This window comes from Phyllostomus discolor, chromosome 11 (genome assembly GCF_004126475.2).
Source record: "Phyllostomus discolor isolate MPI-MPIP mPhyDis1 chromosome 11, mPhyDis1.pri.v3, whole genome shotgun sequence".
NCBI classification, from domain to species: Eukaryota; Metazoa; Chordata; class Mammalia; order Chiroptera; family Phyllostomidae; genus Phyllostomus; species Phyllostomus discolor.
In genome coordinates, this window is record NC_040913.2 from 83152986 (window position 1) to 83171546 (window position 18561).

Below are 18561 nucleotides of genomic sequence, written 5' to 3' on the forward strand. Positions count from 1 at the left end.
GTGTGTGGATGGAACCTCAGCTGTCACAGGCCCCACTCACTGATTATGGTACTCGGTCCCACTGACACCAAACACATCCTCAGAATTCTCCAAAACACAGTGTCCCAGGGGACTCTGGCCACTCAATGACAGTGGATCTGTGGGGTCAATGTGTGAAACTCCACATGTGCTCACCCAGGTCTTAGCCAGCTCTACCACACAGTCTGAAACTGCTCCTGTTCCTAGCTGTCTCAGTTATGCCAGAATACTAGGTTCTCTGGAATCCTTAGTTTCCATTTTCTCATGGTCAAAACCTAGTTCAAGTGGAAAAAGGAGAGGGAGGGAGATGACTGAGTAAAGAGGAAATGAAGAGATATCCTCAGAGAAGCCGAAGCAGAAGCAATGATTTTCCTCTTAGAGAAGGGCTGCTCATCATTCCAGACTTTTATCTCATACTATGTTTTAGCATCTAGCTAACATGAGTATTTGTTTTGCTTATTAAAGCATGTATGTACACACAGAGCCAACATTCTGTTCATTTCCTGAATTTTTTGTGTGTGTGAATCAGCTTAGAACTCCCCACTGTGCCAGATCATCTGCTCACCTGGCTCGAAATCAAATCACTAAGTCTAAGCTTTCACATTCCAAAGGCAAAATCACTCGGCTTTGTCATAACAAGAATGTCTTACACATACCCTAGAAAAATGTTAAAAGGATGCAAATAAAATCAACACCAGTCTGGATAATAGTATTTTCACACTAAATAGTCTGTTTAGACATGCACAAGCACAAAGCGTGTCGGCAATACAGGACCTGAGTGTCCATGGCCTGTTGGTCAGCCCTTCCTCACCCCTGGCAGACATCACCAGTCAAACCCAGATTTTGCTCTGAACCTGGAAAATTTTTCAACACTGTACCCCAGGTGATTCTTAGCAAATGACCAGCGCTGGTGGGTGAGACAATACCCACTTGCCATCCTGCAAGGAGGAACAGACTGAGGGTAAACAAGACTAATCCTTCTCTCTGTCAGCTTCATCCCTTCAACAACCCCAAGCACCCTCCTTCCAAACTATTAGGCGCCATTTTGGAGTGAGGATGAACAGAAAAGTGGTCAGACGCTTTTGCTGCTGCACGGATTTTGAAGATGACCTAGTCCTCCCCTCCCATGCACCAGGTGAGAATCCTGAGGCTAAGAGAGTGAACGGTTGTCCAACTTCTCATGAGTTAACAAGAAAACTAGGAGTCTGAGTTGAATGAACCTTTAAACGTAATACACCGGGTGCTGGTCATGAAGGTGAAGGAAAAGAATGTCCCATTTCTTTAGTGAGCCTTCTTCTGCCCTCTTATTTCCAAGGGACTGCAAATAGCTTTGGTGTACATCTCTTATATTTCTGACCACTATCTGTCTCTCAAAAATAAATGTGTTTTGTGGCCAAAATAGAAGGAAAGGGAAGCCCTTGGACTTCATATTTGCTGATGTTATGAAATCATATACTTTCCAAAGCTTCTTTCTGCATTGGAACAATGGCCTCAAACCTTCAACTCTATTCAAGACCTACAATATATCATTTATTTTTATCCAATGATCTTAAAAACTGGACTTCAGGTATCTGATTCTGGAAGAGCTTATAACAGTCAGCCTCTATACATGAGCACATTTGCAATGTTTCATGCTAATGCCTGAAAGAAAAATTATTATCATAACATTAAATTTTTGTATGCTTAAAAGAACACAAGCAAAAAAACCCTGCTCAAACCCCCAAATGACAGAGATTTATTGTCTTATATATCTTGATTCAGTCACTTTAAAATTTGGCCCTGTTACTCCCATGGAATCTCAAAGCACCAAGAACTGGATGCTAATTTTACAACAGCACTATGCAATCTCAGAAGTTCTTAAATGATGCCTCTAGCATTATCACATCACAAAGAAATGAACAGACAAAGCAAGGAGATGTTCTTTAAAAAGGATTGAATGCTCAGCCCAATATGTATCGAAATACTGATGAAAAGATTATTTGCTAATGTGACCCAGCCCTATCAGAAAGAGAAAATTTTCAGCTCAAAATGATTTTTCATGTTTTAAGGTATTTCTAAAAAAGTACACATCTTTATATTTTTGGATATAATAGGTAAAACAATCAAGCAGGTGATGTTTTCATTTTAATTCTAGGAAAGTATGTTTCTATACTCATATAACTATAAGCTACATACACACAAAATACTATTAATCAGAAATGAGGCCATCAAACAATCTTTGATAATGAAGTAATTTCATGTGCCAAGAACATCGACAATGCTGAGTTATACTGAGTTCCGAAACACATAAAATATAAAATAAGATTGATTCTATGTAGAATCATTCAAACTTAAAATCTGTCCTAGAAATACTACAATTAACACAAATGACAAGCTACAAAAAATAGCAATCAAAAGCTGCCAACTCAGTTTAGTGAGTAAAATTAAGAGCATGCTCACAAAGAAAAGAATCAAACCAGAAATCACCGACGTACTTCTGCTCCCAGTAAGCGTGGCTAACAAAGGACCCACACAAAGGCTGTAGGACCCCAGGACCAGCAGTGTCAACAAGGTAGCATCATAGTGCTTCTCTGAGCCGGCCGGCGGGGTGAGTGTAGAGTTGATCAATATGTTCGCGGAAATATCCGTTTCTGTACAGCTGCGAAATCCTCCTGGCACAGTCATCTAAAAGCGTCAAGGCAAGCTTAAGCAGGAAAAACTGCAGCCATGTTCACGCCCATATCCTTCATGCTTGCTCTTAGTGAGTGAGCATGGGGGGGGGGGGGGCGGAATCTGTAAGCTCCAAGGCACCACACAAAACAGACTAGACCAGCTCGCAAATCAAACTGAGAAAGAAACGCGTGGATCTGAATGCTTCATCTGCAGCAGGGACACATCGCCGCTAGACAGGCTCTGTGGGGAGAGGGTAAACCCCTTTGTTAGAAGACAAAAAGGGACAGACAAAAGCATTTTATAAACCTCCTTAGGAGTGTCAGACACGGCACTGTGACAGCGGCCAAGGCGGCAGGGCTGTCAATGGGAGAGGCTGGGAGTGGTACTACAGAGCGTGTCTGCTGCCAGCGTCACAAATTCTGTGCCCACACAGCCCTCGGGGAGCCCCCAGGGAGGCAGGCAGTTCTGGCGGTTTGATTCTAAAATTCCCACTGCACACAGAGAAAGCCACGAGTGTGAACCACCTTTCCAAATGCATCAAGGATTCTCTGTTCCATGCAAACCCCTCTGATTTTATGCCACCCCTTCAAAATCCAGGCAATACACAGATAATAATCCTGTTTAACTTGAAGTAGCACAACCCAGTCCTCTTCCTACAGCTCTGGTATCCAGCCACTGCTGCTGGGAGCTCTCAGAAACGTGCTCATTACTCCAATGCCCCATCTTCCGGAGATTCATTCTCAACTCTGTTCACATACTGGCTGAGTGCCTTTGGGCCAGTGACAACCTCCTGAGCCTGAACTGCCTTATATATGAAATCAGTAACAGCAGAAGTTACTTGAGAGGAAAAAAAATGAAATCATGTATGGTAACCCTGCGGCAGCGCGCCACACTCCAAAGGTGCGACAACCACAAGTCCACTTGGTCCACATCCCCCCACCAGAAAGAAGAAATGGACCCCTCCTCGAGGCAGAGAGAACCCCCCTCCCCCCACACACCCTTATGTCTTGTTTTATCTGGTATTCTTGTTATCCGTGTAAACAGCTTCTTTCTTCTCAACTCCCTTTTAGGAAAGGATCATTTCTCTCATAACCTGTATTTCTCACTCCATCTGTCATGATGCTTGGACACGGCAGGCACTCCAAAAGTGTTCAAATTACCTGATTTTGTGAGCAGATTTAAAAGGAGAGGAGCAAGTAAATACTAAGACCAAATACGTCTTTTGGAGGAAAGGGAGAGCTCAATTAATTCACCCATTTTACACACAGAATTCACACTAACGAACAACTTTTAAAATATTCTTCTGATTTCAAATTACTTAATGTTAGGCTTGAACTTATAATATGCTAGTCATATTACACTGAATCTAGCAGCCAGGAACTATAAGACACATATCTACAAAATTTTGTCTTTTTATAAAATAGATGGAACTAAAGTTATCTTTTTTTCTGATTTCCAGTTGGGTTCCAATGGCCCTAGATCGTGTCCTTTCCTTAAACAAACTGAAAAACACTCCCATTTCAAATGACATGCTTTAGAATCCTTCATGTAAAAAAAAAAAGTCCTTCTACACAAATATTTCAGTGTTTGCCCATTCAGATGACTGCACACTCTTCAAAAGTATCATTGAAAGAATATTTTTCCAGCCAAACTTTCAGAGCAAAAAAGCAAAAAAAACAGCGGGGAGAGGAAGAAACAGTATACATACGTTCCTGTAAATCACAGAATCGAAAATTCTGATAATGATAAGCGGTACGCTAGTTTTCATACAACCACAGTTGCAACAACCCCCAAAGGCGGACAGGCGACCGACTCACAATTATTGCTGTAGGCGTTCAGATCGCTGTGGGTGCTGGCCGCAGAGGAGGGGCTTCCCGTCCGCCGGAGCGCAGAACTCTTCAAGGACGCATTGGCTTTGGGTAGTGGTCTAGGCACACTCACCCAAGACGGCTGTGTAGTTTTCAAAGACGCAGGTTTTCCTTGAGGGGTAAAAAAAAAAAAGTTCTACTGCTATTTATTTCAAAAGTTGTAAGCTTGTAAACTCAAACTCCTACACTAAGAACTGAGTGAAAATAAAAAATGAATACTCAGAATCCTAGAACGTCGGATGAAGACTTCACCCAGACTTAGCTATTTTTGACATAGCAGAAGCAGAAGAGCAGGGATGACGGCGAGGCACGCAGGGTGGCTGTTACCAGGTAACCTCGAGTAACTAACTCATGCCTTCTGTGATACAGTGACAGATCGGAAAGGGCCACGTGAGACACAAGCTTTTGGCAAAGCTGAAATCAAAGAATAAGCAAACTGATGTGACTTCTCTCCCCCATACTGTTGATTGAGAAGTAAACAAACAAGTTCATTCATGCACTAGGCTACCATGTTTTTAAAAATAGATAAAACATTTAAAACAACCAAACAGGAAGGAAAAAAATCAATTTGACTTAAAAAAACAAAAAACAAAAAACACTTCAAAAAATATCTAATGTCTAACCACCAGGTGGTGCTATATTAGCAGTATTCTTTTTTCCTTGTCTTTTTTTTTTTTTTTTTTTTTTTTTTTTTGAGAGCAACAAGAGAGAACTTTGGGATTGTTGTTTCACTTATTTATGCATTTATTGGTTGATTCCTGTATGTGTTCTGACCAGGGATTGAACCCGAAACCTTAGTGTACCAGGACAATGCTCTAACCAACTGAGCTATCTGGCCATGGCTCCTCTTATTTTTACATCCCAACTCCTTATTTTTCCAAACTTAAATGATCACCACTTGAACTTCTAAGTCTTTCTTGCAGCAAAAGTGTTCCCACCTATCAACATATACATGTTTCACATTTCCTGGCATCTCTGAAATCACACTCCCTCACACTGGCTGCTTGAACGTGGGCACTTCCCAAGTTCAAGCCTTTACTCAACGTTCTTTATACCCATCTCTCTTGCAGAGTGTTTTAGTCACTTTAACCCTGCCCTGTGTGGATTAATCTCAAACGCTCACCTGCAGCCCTATCCTCCTTCTGAACCCCAAGGCCACTTGCACTTCCACACTGAATGTTTCAACCTGGACAGTTAGATAACCTCCTACCGGTGTATGCTAATTTTAAGTCTAGTTTTCCTTTTTCCCCAGCCTCAAAACACTGGAGTCGTCTTTGTTTCCCGCAGAAGTGAAAAGACCTTAGATGGAAACCATAGTGTCGCATATTACTAAAGGCGCCATAGTGAGCAGAGTAATTAGTCCAGGAAATAACACTCATTGCTTTGTCCCACTGGTTTCACCTACAAAAATCTCACTTTAATAGAGAAAAAGGAGCTTAATTTCCTTAGGCCTGACATGTGGACTCACCCATATTAAAGTTCTACCGGTCTCCAGCCGCACTCCTGTGCTATCCTTTTATATGGGCGTGCATTCTGCTCCAATCGCCCTGCTCGTCTCTCTGACACCAGGATGTTACTAGTCTAGTGTGGAGGAACACCATTTCTTTTCAAAGAGGTCTTCGTCTCCATCCAACCCTTACAAACACTCAGTCCTTCCCCACTCCCTTATTTTTGCCTAAACCACTCGTTAGGCACCTTAAGTGCTGGCCTTCTCTCCTCCCCAACTCCCTCACACGGATCTCCTGAACATGAACACCAAGTTCATGACCCAATCTACAAATCATCACTTCCCCATTATCTACAGGATATTGCTTTAATCTCTCAACAAATATTTAATTTTAAAGACATAAAAGGCAGTCATAGTGTTGGTGTCTACCAACTTCTTCCCCCTCGTGCTTTGCCATGCCCTCATCCCTCTAGTCTCTGCTGTGCCCATCTTTGTGAGGGAAATGACCTACTTTCCATCTGCCAGCAGGGTCCAACCTGTGGCCCGTGGGCCGCATGTGGCCCAGGGTGGCTACGAATGAGGCCCAACACAAAATCCTCAATTTACTTAAAACATCATGAGGTTTTTTTTTTTTGTGTGACTACATGTTGCAGTGTATTTAATGTGTGGCCAAGAGACGCCAAAAGCCTGGGCACCCCAATTCTAGTCCTCTATTCTGTCTGCTGAATACAAAGCCAATTGCTGGTTCTTTTCAATTGCTGCCACTCTTTTGCAGTCCCACCCCAGACCCATGGATCATAATCTCCAGTTTAACAAGATCCCCAGTTGATTCAAATACACATGAAGTGTAAGAAGCACTGTCAAGAATCTGGGGCCTCTTTGTAAAAGCCTTTCCTTCTGAGACACCCTCCTCTGTGTACAATGCACCACACCTCCCTTTACGCCCCTACTGATTCTTGCTTCTGTCTCAGCATCTGTTTCAATGTGTCTCTGGACTGGCCTCTACGGTCCCTGAGAACCGGAAGAGGTCCTTATCCCATTCTGTCCCTCGGGGCCTGGCAAAGTGTGTAGCATAGACTGAGACTGAATAAATGTTTGCTGAATTAATTAATTTTTCTTTTCAGGCCAAGAGAAAGGTGGGGGAGATAGGGAGAAGTAGGTAAAAGGTACAAACTGTTAGCTATTGCATGCATAAGGTCTGAGGCACTAAAGTAAAACATGGTAACTATAGCTGGTAACACTGTATTATGTCACTGAAATATGCTAAGAGAGCAGAACTTCAATGTTCTCACACAAAAAAAGATAAATATGTGAGATAGATGTGTTAATTCAATATATACATACCTTTCATAATATACACATACATACAATCACAATATACACTTTATGTATCTTACAAATTTATCTATCAATTATATCTCAATCAAGTGGGAAAAAATAAATGCAGAATTATGATAATGATAGTAATAAAGCTATTAAAATTTCTTTTAAAGGCAAGAGTAAAAAATTTTTGAAATCATATTGTCTTCTCTCATTATCTACGTTAAAGCTTTAAAACTTAACCAAGTTTATTTGTCCTTCATTAATATTAACAGACTCTTTAGTCTATTAGCTAAATAAAAGGAGACATTTTTCTTTACATTCCTTATTATAATTAGCACATACTAGATATTCAAATATCCATAAGATTCTTCAATGTACAGTTAGCCACAAGTTTTACTTGCTTTTGGGAGGTATAGAAACACAGATTTTTTTTAAATATAAATTCACCAAATTGCTCCCCTTTCAGCAAAACCATTCTGATGAGTCATCATCACCGAAACCAGTGAACAAGGCTGGGCAAGTTACAGATGAAAATTTTGGGGCCACTGCCACATGCAACCAAGACTGAACAAGTTTGGAAAACCAACTTATTTCTCAGAAAGGGGCGTTTCACAGCTCTGTTTCTGACGGCACCGGGGGTCTACAGGCGTTCCTCAGCGTGCCTCAGGGTCGCTGCAGACCAGCGCCCCCTTAGAGCCCAGCACACACGCTGCCACCAGAAATAAGCTTTCCCTCAAGCGCAGCGATCACTCCTCTGGCCCGCCAAGTCACACTGTCGCCCCTCCCACACCGTGCACCCCCACTGAATGGCAATTTGCAGTCCCAGCCAAGTCTTGCCCGCTCTACCATTGCTTATTCTCCTGACCATTAGGCACAGAACGTACTGAATAAAGCTGACTTTACCAAAGGATGAGCCCCTTGAAACTCAGAATAATCCTAACAGCGCATTACTATTACTATCCCCAGTTTATAGATGAGAAAACTACTGAGGCACTGAAATGGCCTAGTGAAGTCACATACCTAACCAGTGACACTGAGGCCTGGAATACAGGCCACTTCCACCAGCCCAGTTCCCCCTACTGTGTCCCAAAACTGCAGCATCAAGGTCACGGTCATGGGAAGAGGTACCAAGTGCAGAGGCTGCCTGGAGCACCACCTCCTCTCACCAGGGCATTCTAAGGGTGCAATGATGAAAACACTGAGGCTACAGCAAGGTATGGAACTGTTTCACCAACAGCCCTAACATTGACCTTAGTGGCCACGTTGTAAAGCAGCTGTAAGCAGACTTCACATACGGCAGCAGTAAGACATGGACATCGTGAACAACAGTAAGGTAAGACCTGTCCATATCGGGCTGAGAGACTGTGAGCAACCCGAGCACCAGACTCTAAAAGGATGAAGTCGACACAGGACTGCTCTGACGGACAGGCCTGAAAAGGTGATGTCTATCAGCTTATGTCATATCATGTAATTTATCCCAGACGTGACCCACAAAGGTTAAGGTCTACCTTAGTGGTTTAAGTCCATGCCTTTAGCATAAACTCACATATAGAGAACTGATTTGATTCTATCATCATGACCATCTCTTGTCCAGGGAAAATATGGGATGAGTAACATTCACCCTTTGCCTTACATGGCAACCCAGAGAGCCCCCTGGGTTTGAATCATGCCTTCATCAAACAAGCAATCTGCTCAGATGACCACCTTGGGAAATCCAATTCAATGGACAGTACTCAGCCCCCCTCAAAAAATCTTTAAGAAATATCTTACAAAACAAAAAATCCAACAGAAAGCTTTATTCAGTGAAAAAAGTATACTGTTAATATTGTCCTATTTTATAAGTTTACAGTTAGCTATATATTGAAAACGTCCAGAAGAATATACCAGAGTTTTATCTCTCACAGGACACAGTCTACTGGGAGATGGAGGCAAAGAGAAGGGAAGAAGCAGGAATGGGGACTGTCCCCTCCACACTTCATTCCTCCACGTGAATTCTCTCACCACAAGCAGCATTCTTTTAGAATAAAAATGAAGAGATATTATTAAAGTCATGGGATTAAATATTTAATCGAATAAAGATGCTCAAGACAAAACAGATAAAGAAAACAAGGAAGCATAAATTGGATGAATAATTAAAGTAAGTAGACTCTAATAATTATTTTTATTCCCACACATCTGTAAGCATTAGGTATTTTTTTCATTCTTTTCATTTTACTAAGGGGAAAAAAAAAGACTTAAAAAACCAGTAACTCACACTGATGTTTTTACAGTATATGACTATGATGACAATAGCCACTTCACTTCTGGAAAATTCTTTATGGTACTATAATGGCGTGTTTCCTAGGACTAGAAACTAAAGCTAAAGAATGAACTTCTAAATGGAACTCCTTTGTTCTGACGCTTACAGATGACTCATTCTCCAGGAGAAAGCTCCCAGGAACTTCACCGGCATTCTCCTTTTGGCCTCCTCCACTCTTTAAGGAAAGGCCTCGGAAACAGGGTGGGTCCCACACAGCCCACAAAACACACGGTAATGTGAGAGGGTTCCAAAACCACAGAAACACCTACCAGTCAAAGCAGATTCTCGTCTCGGAACCCTCAGCAAGACAAGAATGAATTCAGCATTAGTGTATTTTTCACGAGGCTATTCAGCACTGAAAAAAATGACTTGCTGCTTTTTTATATTTAGTATAATTCATGGGTTTTGAAGATGTTTTAATTACCGTTTTTTTAAACTGACACCTCTATTACCTATACTAGAAGACACAGATTATCTTTATAGAAATCTGCATAATAGTAAGATAATTGCAAGTAATAGCAAAGCACAAATGCATAGGGTGCTAGAAACACCTGACATCTTACTATAGAAATCACTACCAAAAATTTTCAGTAAAAATGATAGACTAGAGAACACATTGCCTGTCTTCACACTGAAATATTTGTTCTGTGATTGGCGTCACTTAGTAGGAGCACAGGTGTCTTGGGGAAGAAACAGAAAATGAGACTGGACAGGAAGACACTTTGCAGTTGGCATCAGATAGCTGAAGACGGCTCGGACTTCCAGGCTAAAAACTTTAGACCTTCCCGGTGGTTGGCGGTGGGGTGTGGAGGGAAGACAGAGAGGCTGCTGCACTGCAGATTTCCTAGCCTCTGCACCAGAACTTGACCGTGTGGCCGCAGTGTGCAGAACTGACCGAAGGGAAGAGCTCGAAATCAGGGAAACAACTTAGGAGGCTGGTGGACCTGGCAGGGCTAGAGGCAGTGCACATTTTTTTTTAATTTTACTTATTTATTTTTTGAGAAAGGGAAGGGAGGGAGATAGAGAGAGAGAGAGAGAAACATCAATGTGCAGTTGCTGGGGGTCATGGCCTGCAACCCAGGTATGTGCCCTGACTGGGAATCGAACCTGCGACACTTTGGTTCGTAGCCCGTGCTCAATCCACTGAGCTATGCCAGCCAGGGCAGTGCACATTTTAACTGGAGGGCAAAAAGGGGATTGCTGAGGTCAGTAATATGTGAATGTTCGCTAATAGTGTATACCTATTAGTATATAGGTCATTCATATATTACTGACCTATATAGTTTAAAATATAAATTATACTGTTATAGAAGTATAATAAATATTAATAAGCATGCAAGTGGTAGGGTCATAAACTAGTAGAAGCAGTACAAAAAAATGCCAAATAAACAGATACAGTTAAACTACAGAAGAAAATGAGAATATGTTTATAGCTTTAATTATAAGTGGACTTCTTTAAACACAACTATATAGAGAAGGTGACCTTGTGCATAATTATCTACCGTAACTAGGAATTACTATAATAAATTAAACTGAATCTACCCAAAGGGATAAAAAATCAACAATGAATTATGTAAGAAATAAATTATACATACTCAAAATTGTGGCTGCACATTCACTCTCAACCTAAAAGGACCAAATTCTCTCATTACCACTAACGTAGGTATTAACAATTTTCTCTTCAATGGTAGCATAGTATTGTCTAACAACTATTTAAAGAAACCTGATACTATGCTTACAAAATACATAATATACAACAGTTTTCCAATGTACTAGGAAAAACTGAAAAAAGATCCTTTGCTTTAGCAACACCAAGTAGTGATCCGCACAGACATGTACATGCAACACACACACTATTTCTATGAATAAAATATCAAAAGTGCTAGTATTATGAAGAAATATTAACAATGAAGAGCATTAAAGTTTTGAATAAGTGAACCTACAGGTTTAATTCTTCCCTGAATTAATGTAACAGTTGAATGCTATTCCACTCTGAATCTACATGTGGTTGTTTTGAAAGGGAGAACTGGAAGAATTTTTTAAAAGAATCTTTTAATAAAAATTACCCATAAAAATCCTAATAAAATTCAAAGAGCAAGTCATTTCCTAGTACATTTCATAAAAGAACATTTTGTCCTCTTGCAAAAAGCTCCCTTCTCATTTAAAAGCATTTCTTATTTATAGACACAGGGAGAAATTTTTTAAATGCCTTAAATTAGTCCATAACAAGTCAGAGTGGCCAAAATTTTCTGGAACATAAAAATAATCAGAAAGACTACAACTCAACAACAATAAAAAAATCTGATTTTTTAAATGGGCAAAAGACTTGAACAGACCTTTTCTCCGAAGGGGATATACGATAGCCAACAAGCACATGAAAAGATGCTCAACACCACTAGTCATCAGGGAAATGCAAACCACAACCACATCACACCTATCGGGATGGCTATTGCAAAAACAAGACAGAAAGTAACACGTATCCGGGAGGATTTGGAAAAACTGAAACTGTGCTTTGCTGACAGAAAAGTAAAATGGTCTGAGTCCATGAAAATGGGAGGGTGGTTCCTCAAAAAGTCAAAACTAGAACTACCATGTGACCCAGCAAGTCCCCTTCGGGTATAAACCCAAAAGAAGCGCAAGCAGGATCCTCAAGAGATACTTGTGTATCTACGTCTCATAGTATCATTCACAGCAGCCAAAACAGGGAGGCAACCCAAGTGCTCAATGACATGTGAATAGATAAACATATGGTGGCACATACATACAATGAATTTTTTTAGTCCTCACTTGAGGACATGCTTACTGATTTTAGAGAGAGGGGAAGGGATGTGGGGGGGGGGGGTAGTGGCAGGGAGGGGGGAAAGAGAAAGAAACATCAATGCCAGAGGAAACATCAATCAGATGCCGCCCTACATGCCCTGAACAATCAGGGACCAAACTCTCATCCCAGGAATGTGTCCTGAGCCAAACCCGAACCCCAGACTTGTCTGTTTACAGGATGATGCTCCATCCAACGGAGCCACACGGGCCAGGGTAGTACAATGAAATTATAATCAGCCTTAAAAGGCAAGGAAATTCTGACACATACTACAATGAGGAATGAACCTTGAAAATATTATGGTTAGTGAAATATGCCAATCACAAAAAGAAAAATATTGCACAATTCTCCTTATATGATAGTCCTAGAGCAGTCAAAGTCATGGAGATAGAAGGAACTGTGGTTGTCAGGGGCTGAAAGAGAGGATGGGAAGATAGGGAGTTAAGAGGATGGGGATGGGCACAGGGATTCAGTTGGGAAGATGAGAAGTTCTAGAGATGCAATGCTGGTGATACTTGCACAGTAACATGAATTTACTCCAATACCACTGAACTGCACACTTAAAAAAGGTTAAAATGGTAAATTTTATGTAATGTCTATCTTACCACAGTAAAAAAAAAGTTTAAAAATTAGGTGAAAGAACTTGTGCTACTAGTCATTACAGGGTATTATAAAACAGTAAATGTTTATCACTAACATAAATCTATATTGACAGACTAGTAAACGGGTATATAAGTCTCAGAAATATAAAAATTCAGAACAGGATAAGGGGGGTATTTCAAACCAGTGAAGACGTCTGTGGTATTAAGATATTTGAATTTTAAAAAGTTAAAATTAAGCCCTGGCTGGCGTAGCTCAGTGGATTGAGTGCGGGCTGCGAACCAAAGTGTTGCAGGTTCGATTCCCAGTCAGGGTACATGCCTGGGTTGTAGGCCATGGCCCCCAGCAACCGCACATTGATGTTTCTCTCTCTTTCTCTTTCTCCTTCTCCTTCCCTTCCCTCTCTAAAAATAAATAAATAAAATCTTAAAAAAAAAGTTAAAATTGGAGAGGCAGCATGGTACAGCGATGCAAAGTCAAAACTCTAGTGCCAGGCCCCACCGCGTGCTGGCTGTGAACAGGCTCCTGCACCCCCTGAACCTCTGTTCCCTCATATGGAGGAATGGGGGTGAGTGATCAGAGTGGTACTTACCGTCACAGGATCTTGGAAGAGTTAAATGAGTTTGCCTTTTTAAAATGCTTAGAACAGCACCTGGCACCTAGTAAGTGACATTTAAATATTAACTGCCAGTTCAAACCATCAAAAAAAAATTGGGCTAATGAGGGGTTAAAACAAAACCATATAAATTTACCATAATAATTAAATATAGATCAATCTTCCTTTTTAGGAGAGAAGGTCTTGTAAAGCACAAACACAAAGGAAATAGTAAAGTAAAAGATGTATTTGACAACGTAAAAATGCAAAATTTAAAAAAATAACACCATATACAAAATAAAAAGGCATAAAGTAAAATATAGGACAAAGGGCAACAGACAAGGTCAAGCCAACAAAAAAGAATCAATGACATGTCCTAAAATATAAGTGAGCAAAAGCTCTAAGCCCAAGGGTAAATACAAGTAGCCAAGACTTAAGAAAAATTTAACCTGATGGTATCTAACGTCTTCCCTGGCTCCCTAACTGCCATTCCCAATCCCCATTTCCATCGCTCACATTCTACAGAAAGGTTTAAAAAGCCAAAGACTTGTGCTCCCAACCTTTCTCCTAGTCGGGGGTGACCTTGTGACCACATCCGTACCGACGGGGCTTGGAGAGAAGGGCGCTGGGGGGCTAGGTGCTGAGCAATCCCCCGCCCCCATAAACGTGGACAGGCAGGCCAGGAAGAAGCTCTTATCTGGGCCGCGGTCCATCACTTCCAGCCTTTGTGTGCAGCAGCAGGAGGACCTAACACCTGGAACTCTCGGCGACCATATTTTAACTGAAATGTCACTGACACAAGCAGCACGCTGGGGCAGGAGGGGTGGAAGGACCGAAAGATGGCATTATCGAACCAGCAAATCTGGAAGTGCCTACCTCTAGGACTTCCTGTGACATAAACACACGACCTTCTGGCTTTACACCACATTGTGTCCTCAATGAAATCTTCCCATGGGTGATGCCATGGATGGACCTAGGCAGTATTATGCTAAGTAAAATAAGTCAGACAGAGAAGACAAATACCATATGATTTCACTTATGTGTGGAATCTAAAGAACAAACTAAACAAGCAAAACAGAAAGAGACTCGCAGACACAGACAGCAGACTGATGGTCGCCGGCGGGGAGGTGGACTGGGAGCAGGATGGAAAAGGTGATGCAAAGTACAGCACAGGGAATACAGTTAATAATATTGTAGTAACTATGCATGGTGCCGGGTGGGTGCTGGAAATACCAGGGGGAACACCTTGTGAAGTATATTATTGTCTAATCACTATGCTGTATACTTGAAACTATGAATGTCAACTGTAATTGAAAAATGAAATAAAAAAATAGTTCTTAACCACCACATTCCCCTGTCAACAGCATTCAGTGCAGCTGGTTTCTTCCTTCCCACTGAAACACGCACTTTCCTTGGCTCCCAGAACACCGCTTCCGACTGCCTTCCCTCCTACCTTCCTGGCTGCTCTTCCTCGTCTCCTTTGTAATTCTTCCTGTCTCCCTGGCCCTTTAAAGCTTAGGAGTACCCCACAGGGCCCTTGTAGGACTTGAGGGAGGTCCCCAGGGGTGCTCTTGATGTGTTCCCTTTCTACACTTACTCTGGCGATGTCATCCCTCTAGCGGCTTTAAATACCATCTAAAAGTTGATGAGTCCCAAATTTATATCCCTAGAGAAGACTTCTCCTACGTACTCTAGACTTGCCTATCCAACTTTCTTCTCTGTACCGTCACTTCTATATCCATTACACAACTTACTGTCTCTGTAACTGAGTTGCTGACGTCCACCTTCCAACACGTGCCTCCACCATCCATCCCCGCCTCAGTAAACGGCAACGCTGTCCTTCCGCTGCTCACGGCAGAACATGTAGAGTTGTCTCCAACTCCTCTCTGCTGCTCTCACCCCCGCCTCTTGTCCAGGCAAATCCTGTCGGCTTCACCTTCAACATGCAAATCTGGAATCTGGCCACCCCCACTGCCGCAACCCTGGTCAAAGAAGCCACGCTCTCCCGCCACGGTTGCAGCAGTGCCTCCTCCCTGATCCTGTGCTCGCCCCGACTCAGTGTATCCTCCGCTCCGCTGTCTGAGTGATCCTGTTAAAATGTAAGTCGCTGTGGTTAAAAACCCAAGTCCTTCTGACTTTTGAGACTGTACCTGCTCTGGCTCTCTGCAGCCTGTCAAACCTCTCTCATTTCACTTTTCCTTCCCCCAGCCCTTGCTCTTTCCAGCGCACACAAGTCAGCCTCAACCTCGGGGTCTTCCCACTGAGGCTGGTATGGCTGTCTTCCGCATGGTTCACACGGCTGGCTCCCTTGAGCCTTGACTCAAAAGCCACCTATCCCTGGCTGCATGAGATAAAATTGTACCCCCTCTCTCTCCTCTCATATAGCGCTCCCCACCCACAGTTCAGATCCCTTTCTTAGTATTAATACTTTTCATCTCTCTTTAGAACTCTACACTATCAAACTCCCTATACACACTATGTTTATTTCTGTGTACACGATCTGTCTTTCCCGCCAGAGTATAACTTCTCTCCCTTAGCACTCTGACCACAGAACTTACATTTATTCAATAATTATTTGTGTATATTCCAAATGAAACTATAGTATCTTCCAATTAAAATAAGACGCCATTTTGTACTTTCCCAAAGAGTGAATACTTGGCAAGAGTGTTAGCAGTGTCGGAATTTTTATATAGGTGCTGGGAAGCACTCGCACACTCCGAGCAGAGCACAGACTGTTGCTGCTTCTGAAGGCCAGTTTGGCGAGGCGCGTCAAAAGCCGTAAAATGCTACACCCTCTGATTCCGCCAAAAGGAATGTATCCGAGGTACTTATCTGGCCAGCTATGTACTTATTACAAAGTTCTTCTGAATAGAGTTGTTTAATATAGTACCAAAAAGTACTGGAAACCACCCAATGTTTAAAAAAGTCTGAAGAAGTAAATCATAGCACATTCAGATGATGAAATATAACACAGTCATTTAAAATCATGTAACTAAGAAGACATAAGAATTTAAGAATTGAGGAGAATAGGTACTATACCTTTTATTTTTTATTTTTTTAAGAGTTTATTTATTTATTTTTAGAGAAGGGGGAAGAGAAGGAGAGGGAGAGAAACATCAATGTGTGGTTGACTCTCACATGCCCCCTACTGGGGGCCTGGCCTGCAACCCAGGCATGTGCTCTGACTGGGAATCAAACCGGCGACCCTTTGGTTTGCAGGCCCACGTTCAATCCACTGAGCTACCCCAGCCAGGGCAGTACCATATCTTTTAAATGAAAAAGATAATTTCATCAACTAATTACGTGCCTACTGACAGTTAAGTATGGGGTCTCCAAAATACTAGGAATGGTTTGTCCCCATTAATTTGTGTAAGCAGATGTGTGTGAGGATATGCAGAAAGAAAAGCACGGAATAGTTATAAATTATGAAGTTAAAAACCATTTGGTGTCGACAACATTAAGGCTAAACTATTTTTTTCTTTTTACCGTCTGGACCTCGTCTTTTGGTTGACTGCCAGAACACCAGTGTGGGTGTGTTTGAATTGCCCGCCTGCCCTCCTCCGTATTTCCTCCACGCATGTGCACTGACTTCCTCAGTCTTTACGTTCTGAACTCTGAACCCTAACGGCCTCCTCCTTTCTACCTCCCAGTGCACCAGCCAAGTCCTGAAAAATACCCCGACCTACATGTATCCTTCTGATTTTTCCTTCTGGGGTCTCAGCGGCAAAGATTACACGGCAGAAAGCATCAACACTAAACTAAGACTGGTCCTTATGTTCTAGAATTGCGTATATTATAGCAAGGAAGAATTGAAGTGAACTGGTATTGGGAATCTACTTTCTAATGAAACCCTACAGGTTTTTTTTTTCTTTTAGTATAAGGAAATGTGTGATAAAGGGCAAACTCATCATCTCCCCTTTTTAGCTGATAACACCTTGCGGGCAGCAACCACGTCGTACAATCCATAAGGGTCTGTAGTATGACTCCCACAGGACACACTATCGAACTGCTAAGTGAATGAATTCTCTTCCAGTACATAACACTCCCGTAACACTCCACATTTCCAGATTGCGAAATCCGACTTTGCTACTCCACATTCACGAGTTAGCGAAGGCAGTGCCACACGAGCAGGGCACAAGAAACTGGACTCTGCGTGACCATCGCCATCTGCTTAAATTCAAGAGTGAACTTGAAAGATCAAGTCATAACAGTGCAAGCGAGTCACAGCGAAAACAGAGCAAGGCTCAGGAGGGCGGCGATCTGACACAGCAGCGAGAGCACCCCATAAAGCAAGGCTCTCATGACGACTTTCACTGCCAGCAGCGGAGTGTGCGTGGTGATGCCGTCAGCAGCTGCCTCTGCAAGTGCGTCCACGCGAGACGTCTGCTACTACAGGCGGAGACTGAACAAGAGTGACTCCTGCGGTCACAGGCCTGGGAACTCGAGTCCCACGACCGCGGGTGTAATAAGCCAAACATGTAGAGGGGCCGCCTCCTGTCCCGAGCTACCAGACAAAGATGAACAAGGATCTTCATCCGTTCGTTTGTTCATCAGCAAATGTACTGACTGGCTGTGAACAAGCTCACCTGGCACTCAGCCGGAGAATTCCTAATAAGAACGAAAAAGGCACTCGGGGAGCCTCCCGGCTCATTAGAAGCTCAGGTTTACGAACGGCAGCTTTGAACAATGAGGTCATCGAAACTCAGAATTGATCACCTCAAGTTCATGTCCTTGACGAAGATTACAAAAGTAAGCAAATCAATAACATTTGCGCGAACTCAAACAGGAAAGTCAGTTGGAAGGTATGAGAGAGATGAAGCTGCCCGGCCTGTTATCCGCAGCGGCTACTCTGAACCTTGGCTCTTAAAACTCCTCTTGAATCTCCAACTGGATCTACGTCTATACACTGCTACGTTCTCTTCTTCATTTTTAATTGTCTTT

General features: G+C 42.3%; 1 protein-coding gene across 2 annotated transcripts in view; it reads right to left on the bottom strand.

Annotated features, from left to right (window-relative positions):
• MTUS1 (microtubule associated scaffold protein 1) overlaps positions 1 to 18561 on the bottom strand; it is a 131498-nt gene that overhangs the window by 59357 nt on the left and 53580 nt on the right. For both annotated transcript variants that reach the window (XM_036011689.1, XM_028526646.2), the window contains one exon: positions 4488 to 4649. In XM_036011689.1, coding sequence (XP_035867582.1) covers positions 4488 to 4649 — 162 coding nt within the window. The remainder of the gene's footprint in view (positions 1 to 4487; positions 4650 to 18561) is intronic.